Here is an 8,093-nt window from a genome sequence, read left to right as displayed (position 1 = left end):
CATTTGAGAAAATCAACATGATCAAATTGTAATACTGAAATATTTTGATATCGCGGGACATTTTCGTTCCTTCTGCCAAATGCGGGACATTTCGCGGGACGTAATCCTACGCGGGACATTTTGTTGAAATGCGGGACGTCTGGTCAGTTTACTTAAACAGTTCTAGTTCATGGTCGATTTTGTCATCGTTGTAAGAAAAGCAGATATACCTGTAAAATACTATATCAATTAACTTATGGTTGTGATTTCAAATTAGTGAAAGATGTAGAATTGTTTCATTTTTGTTTTATTTACATATTACTTCATTTTACATAATGTTGAGTTCTCTACGGATCTTAACACTGATATCTTCTTAGTTAATTGTTGTAGGAAATGTCTTTGTTGAAGAACAATAGTTATAGCCATGTTGCTTTAACAGAAATTGAGAAACTGTGATACCTGGACTGTCATTATACTATCGATTTATCTGTTCTAGGATATTCCAATGTTGTTTTCACAAAGAAAATATAAAATCCTTTCATCTAAAATAGAAAAATCATTTTTGAACAATAAGTTTACATATTTTAGCCATCTGGGAATAAATGAAATAATTATCATTACATCAAAAGAGTGACGTTTCTAAATGTTATATACGATTGATTTTGATCCCTCTGATTGATTTGTATAGGACATCAATAGAAGCATATTTGAGAGATTGTTTGGGGTTTTCAATTCGTTATAGCCGTTGCTAGTTTCATGCGAAGCGCGAGAGAGATATCTTTACATCAATATCTTCAAATAAAACAAAATGCTCAGAATTAGCGGTAGACATTTATGATAGAGTTAAAAGGCAATAGACATGATGTTTCGGCATTGATAAATGGAGTAATTTGTATGTGTTTGTTGAATATTTTATACATTTCAGAATTATTCTAACCAATCAAAAATATTTTGTAAACCAATTGTCCTTCTTTTTAAACCTTTTCCTGTGGGTCAGAGATTTATGTGATAGAATTCATCTCAATTTTATTTATTGTGGCAACAGTAATCTCAGCAGTTCAACATTTTTGTTCATATTGTAAACAAGAGAAACACAACAGAATCATACAATAAATAATACTTAGTTTTATATTTGCATTCGTGCGTATAAAAATAATACAAGGAACTATCTTATTACTATCGGCGGCGAATTTATGACAAACAAAAACAAATAAAATAATTTTAACTAATTGATAAAGTGTTCAGTAAATAAATATGCTATTTCATATAAAACAGTCTAAAGTTCAACAAAATATACTTTTTGTTCTCATCCTATATTTTTAGGAGAACTATATCTACATCTACATTAGCATCTATACCAACCTCAACAATTTGGTAGAATGTCTCTTTGATTAGATATAGAAACTAAGATACCTCACAAAAATATCGTTTATATACAATTTATCACAATGCTTTAAAACGTAATTTATATTGATAGTATATGTGGATGCCTTTCATAACTGTGGTTATTCAGAACAGATATTTCAGCACAGAGCCACATTTTCATCATCACTTGCGGAAGACTTTTGTTCAATTCGCTTGCTATTCAGACTTTATAAAAATTTAAAATATTCTATCGAACCACATTAATCGCAGATATAACAAATATAATGGAACATAACATATTTCAAATAGAATAGATGATTTCGGTGTACAGATTGATAAAAATCAATTATTTATTGATTCCGGAGCATTTATTGGTATGGCTACCAAATCTTTATGCAATTTGCACAGTACTATATTTGGTGCTTCTATGAAAATGACAACACCAGATGGTCAACAAGATTACTGTCAATACCGCCACAAGGCTCAGTAGAATTAAAACCCAGAACTGTATGCTATAAACATAGTTGTCATCCCTACCATGTGTATGTTGTTGGATAGGATTTCGATGTGCATTATCATGTGTATTGTCTTCACTAATTTCGTAGTCTTTCAAAGTCACGTTGTTGATAGGGTATGAAGAAGCTTCATTTCCGGTTAGTGTTCGATTGTGTATAGTTCTAATGCATTCGCATAAATCGCAGTTTCCCCGTTTTTGGTAGCCATATTTACAATGAATGTTACAGTTTTGAACATCGTTACAAAAGTTTGTAGCATCATTATCACAAACGGGGCAGCATTCACCTGGTATTTGTTTATAGCTTAAACAGTCTGGTGGATTACAATACGATTGCTGACATTTTGTTTCTCCATACTGGCACTCACAAGTAGTGCAATCATCACCACGCCATTTTTCGCCGTGCCTACGAAAAGTGTGGTGCATACAGTAGCTGTTCGTACAGGGAATGCAGCATTTACCAGGGACTCCATATTTCAGTGCATTATTTTCGGTGGGATCGGTTATATTGACTGGTATTTTATCTGGAGGACATTCCTGGTCACAGTAATCGGGTTTGCAGGCACATTCGTAATGGGGACAACAATGTTGAATCAACATCGCATCATCAACAATACTGCGTTTATTATTGTGATGATCATAAGCGCCAGGGATGATTTTTATAGACTCGCGCCTTCTTGCACCATAAGCGATGGCACGTTCTCGTCGCACTATTTCTCCAGTGCCACTTCGAAGATGATGGGGATTGTGAACTAGGGGATGGTGCCTTGTTGTCAATTTCGGATAGCTATCTGAAGGACATGGCTCTGATATGGGACACGCTACGTTTCTGCACCCGACGTTATCTGAAATTAAAGACATAGAAAAAATAAGCATTAAGAATATCAGTTACCGATACTGAATTCTTAATTCTGAGATGTGTCAATGTGTCAATTTGACAATATCACAATATCACAAAGGAAAATATAAAATAAAACTATCAATGCTGGTGAACTTACGCCTTATATAAGGTTAAATGTGCCTCAAATGACTCTTAATAAACATACAATGAACAAGTGCTCTTTTAAAGATAAAACTTTATTTCACTTTATCTTCACTAGTAAAATTACAGGTAGTTGACGGTTTATGATGAGCATCTCTCTTAACATAGACATCCATCTCGTTCAGATACCGAAGATATGTCAGTTGAAAGACAATGAGGGGAGAGCAGAACGCATCTCTGATTCTTTAGGTTTACCCCCTGTCAACCTTTATCAGCCCGCTTGAATGTAGCTTGCAACTGATGCTTTAGTCATAAACGTGGCATCTTATGAGAAAGGAAATACAAACGATTCGAAAATGTATTCATGAGCGAAAGATGAAATTCTGCGTATATTATGTACACATAAAAGGGAATAATTCGTAATTCGTTTCATATATATAGATTTTATAGGAACACAGAGAACTTATGCAATGTCAATGTTTCTCGTTATGCTCCGTTGGCAATAGTGAACCGTTTTTATGAAAGCGACTCTGATAATTCCTTATTAAAATATTCACCAAACTAAGACATGCTACAAATGAAACGAGTACCTAAACCTCAAAATAACTTTCGAAGATTATTAAATGGAGAAAAAACGTCCACAATCAAGAATTAAAGGAACGACGTGAAGTTTCGTTTAGTTTTTTATCCGATACTGCCGTTCTACACCCAAACTAGCGTTGCTAGAAAGCATTTCATTTTCGGCAGAAACCATGCCTTTGAATGACTTGTAGTGTCAAATGAGCAAAGAATGTCATCTGTCCCCCAACGCCTTAAAATGTTTGTATGTATGGAACCAGACATTTCTTTTTTTGGATTGCACCCAAGAAAAAAGTTCAAACCAAGACCGGCTGGAATGCAAGACTGTTTCACACGACCACGCTATCCACATAGCTAATGATGCTGTTGTGCAGAAGCGTGAATTTTATGTCACGCTTTCAGCAGGGCTAATGTACTCTTTTCTCTATTCACTCACTATCACTCTCTTCTTCATAGAACGATGTTTTTATACATAATCTTTCGGAAAAACACATGAAACTTATTGTTTGTTCCCAGTATTTAAAAAAAAACCACATGAAACTTATTGTTTGTTCCCAGTATTTAAAAAAAAACCACATCAAATTCAATTGTCCCATGTTGATGTTCTAGGCATAACTTTCCCACCATGAATTTTTAAGCCTGTAATTATGATTGATTGATTCAAATGAGGGGACCTTTTCACATTTCATTAAACAATAGTTCTCTGCTTATCAAAAGCCCAGTGTATTGCTAAACCGAAATGCTTGAAGCTTCTGGCGGACAAAGATGCTAGAAAACTTTGAATGCGTTTTTCTCAGTTGCTGATTTCGGAACATGAGACAACTATGCGTAGAACGGCTGTATAGAGGTTTTTACAATTTTGCAGTTCATTCGCCTCTAATCTACACGAAGAGCATTTCGAGATAGACCACGGATGTTTAAAACCACGCGAATATAGAAAAATTGAAGATAAAATTTTCGACAACCAATCCAACCTCGAGAATACTTTACTACTTGCACTAGTAAAGTCAGAACAATTTTTTTTGACGGAAAAATCCTCGGCTAGAACTTTCATGACAAATTGTATCATGCCACTTGGCCATCGGAGTCATAATTTGATACTATGAGCCCCATGCAATACATGCAATACTTGTTCGGTAACTGGACTGGAATGGCAAGCCAATTATCGAATTTGTTACTGAACAATGTGTGAATGTGTTTTTACATAAAAATTATATTTTATAATTCTCCTTCGGGTATATCACACGAGAATCACCCACAAGTCGTTTCACCAATTATTGTACGAATGTTCGCACTCCTTCCATATCCATATTGCAATTTATAATAAAATTTGGTTTGCTAACGTAGACGATGCCGCCTCGTTTCATATTTTTCCGCTATAGTTGTGTCCGATGTATCGTAGATACTCAGCATCGCGACAATTCTTTTATCTTACAACGCTAATAATTCTTTGTTTATTCGGATTACCGTTATCTATCACTCATAGAAGCTCCGTATCAACTCGTGACAGGTTCATCAGACATTAAGATTCACTGAGGGGGTGTTCTAGTGTAGAGGCACGAATTTCGGACGTTTTTCAGAGCTCCGAAAAACTAAAACAAAGAATATTTCGACTGTTCATTATATCATTATTTGTTTATTTATCTATTTACAATAAAACAAAAATTGAACGATTATTTTTTCTGGTACAAATGAGATGCGGGAAGAGGGAATCTACAATAGTGATAGCCTAAACTAGACTTTTTATTTCTCTATTATAGTGACTTTCAACAAATTTCGGCTGATTCGTCACAGACATAGATTAGACCAGGGATGACCAAACGATAGTCTGCGGTTTACCGGTCGTCTGCATAGGTATTCCTAGGCACCCGCCAGTTGGTCTAGGATAATGTCACCTCCAAATGCAATGGAATAAATATCCCTCCACCTTTTGCCGTGATCATTTCTTAAGGTGTTTATGCTAAGCTCAATAAAACAAATTAGTTGTAGGGGTAGATATTTCTTCATTTAAGTTTCGGTTTTATATTTTCTTTCAGATTGTTAGTTCTTTAATATTAACACATCCAGTTTTTCGACCACTTGTAATAAAGTAAAGAATTGTCACAAGGAATAATTTCAATGATTTGTTAAATGACCAATTGAAAATGTTGGAAACATACGGCATAAGGTTTCGAAAATCAATAAAAACTAAATTTTCGAAGAATACTTCGCTAAGACTGCGTATACGAGTTTCGATGAAGTATTGTTATTTTAATTTTGAAAGTAAATTTTGAGTAATGTGAATTAATTGTGAAGTTCACCGTTTTACTCCAAAGTACAAGGTTTTCCAACTTTAAATTCCGAAAGTAAATTGAAATAAAACACACTTAGAATTCGAATTTCGGTGAAACTTTTATTTCAAATTAAAGTTTGGTTTATGCTATTATGTGTGAAATACAACATCATTCAAATGTCCACCTAGGGCTTCCTCGCACACCTTGATCAGGAACAGGTAATTTTCGATGACTTTTCGGCACATATGGGGCGGTATCTCGGTCATAACTTCACGAATGTTGTCTTTCAAATGTTCAAGAGTTTGCGGAGAGTTGGCATAGACACGGTCTTTCGCACAACCCCACAAAAAAAAAGTCTAGCGGGTTCAAATCGCATGATCGGGACGGCCAATTGGCATCACCAAAACGCGAAATTATGCGTCCCTCAAATTTCGTTCGCAATATGGTCATGTTCGGTCGTGTTGTGTGGCACGTGGCGCCGTCCTGCTGAAACCACATGTCATCCGTATCCATATCTTCAATTTGTGGCAAAACAAAATTCGTTAACATGCGGCCATAGCGCTCACCACAGTTACCGTCTCGCCGTCCTCATTTTCAAAGGAATACGGCCCGATGACTCCACCAGACCATAATGCGCACCAAACAGTAACTTTTGGCGGATGCAATGGCCTCTCAACAATCACGTGTGGATTTTCTGAGCCCCATATACGGAAATTTTGGGTGAAGAAAATTTGATGCGAAAATTCAGAATTTTGCTGCTGTTGTTCGTTCACCCGATCGACGTATGCCCGACGCATTCCATGGTCACCACGCTCTAATTTTTGTACCAGTTGGACTTTATATGGATGTAGGTGCAAGTCCAAATGCAAAATTCGCCAAAATCATGTGTTTGACAAGCCCAATAGCTGAGCACGCCGTGAAATCGAAACATTCGGGTCATCCTCCACACTGGCAGCAACAGCAGCAACATTTTCGGCCGAACGCACATTACGATGATGCACAGGTTTCACAATATCCGCTACGGATCCAGTTTGTTCGAATTTACGCACTACATTAGCGATTGTGTGCTCTGTAGGCCGTCCATGACGACCAAAATCCGTCCGTAATGCTCGAAAAACGTTTGCCTGTTTTTCATCATTTTTATAGTATAATTTAACAAAATTAACACGTTGTGCGATGCTAAAACGATCCATATTGTAAAATGGCAGACATTCAACTAACGATATGACGCTTTGGTTAACAGCTATGTCAAACGGTTGTCAGCGCAGGGCTGTATACTTTCGGAAGCCCGAAATGGAAAACCCTGTATATTCAATAGGATATTCATTTTCAATGATAAATTTAATAATCGTTCTATGTTTTCATGTAAAAATGTATTCATTCCTCCCTAAAATTTAACGCTTTATTTGCTTCACATGTGATTTCAATCAGTTTCGTATTCATATATTCGGTATCTGGTATCCGGTAAAAATTATTGACGTAGGATTACGTCTTTCGGGAACATATGGGGGTACAAATTGAAAAACGAAAATCGATCGCATCGTGAAAAATGTCCAATTTCAAACTTTTATTGCTCAGTCATTACATGATGGATTGATGAGATTTTTGCATCAAACGATTTCGGCAGAACAATTTTTCACCTGGAATAAAATAATATATATCATGTTACTAACTATCGAATAATTGAAAAATCTCAACCCCTATCTTAACGGAAATACCCACATCTGGATGGTCGAAATAGACGACACATGCGGCGGGTCCCCAACAGAGACATCAAAACCAAGCTGCCTCCCACCAAAATTTGTTCCCTAACAGAGACATCTAAACCAAGCTGTCTGGGGGAAATCGACATTGAAAATACATGAAAGTAGGGGGAACTTTTGTTTCTACCGAAATCTGTTCCCTAACAGAGTCATGAAAACCAAGTTGTCTGGAGGAAATCGACATTGCAAATACATGAAAGTAGGGGGAGCTTTTATTCTCACCGAAAAATGTTCCCTAACAGAGACATCAAACCAAGGTGCCCCAGGGAAATCGGCATTGCAAATATATGCAATGGGGCCATTTTTATATTGCAAGTAAGGTGAGTGATACGAATAATTCTAGTAAATAAAATATAAATTTGGAACATTAAAATTGGTTGCTTTGTGAAATTTCATATCAATGACCGATCGTATATTGTTAAAGTTTAGCAAAGTATAAGCGTAAAATTCTATATGGTAGCAGTTGCGTTAAAAGTGACTTGAAATATGAAACGATTTATTTCAATTTTCATAAATAAAAACCAAGATGTGTTCCCGCTCGAGAACGGGTCGTTTGGTTTAAGCTGTATGTTTTGTTGTGTTCATTTTCACCCAAGGAAAGTTTATACAGCGAGAAAAATTGGAAAAGAAATATTAGT

The 8,093-nt window shown here is 36.0% G+C and overlaps 1 protein-coding gene across 14 annotated transcripts in view; it reads right to left on the bottom strand.

The window, feature by feature from the left end:
- Window positions 1–270: 270 nt before the first annotated feature.
- LOC129764229 (kielin/chordin-like protein) overlaps window positions 271–8,093 on the bottom strand; it is a 55,311-nt gene continuing 47,488 nt past the window's right edge. For 9 of the 14 annotated variants that reach the window (XM_055763108.1, XM_055763105.1, XM_055763100.1 and 6 more), the window contains exon 7: window positions 271–521. In XM_055763108.1, the coding sequence (XP_055619083.1) occupies window positions 450–521 (72 nt within the window). In that variant the 3' untranslated portion in view covers window positions 271–449. Of the gene's footprint in view, window positions 2,704–8,093 lie in introns of all 14 variants that reach the window. The other 5 variants (XM_055763095.1, XM_055763099.1, XM_055763096.1 and 2 more) reach the window with 2 other exon arrangements.

The sequence above is a fragment of the Toxorhynchites rutilus genome, chromosome 2 (assembly GCF_029784135.1).
Source record: "Toxorhynchites rutilus septentrionalis strain SRP chromosome 2, ASM2978413v1, whole genome shotgun sequence".
NCBI lineage: Eukaryota > Metazoa > Arthropoda > Insecta > Diptera > Culicidae > Toxorhynchites > Toxorhynchites rutilus.
The sequence above is the reverse complement of the archived record's forward strand: the minus strand, read 5'-3'. Positions and strand labels throughout refer to the sequence as shown.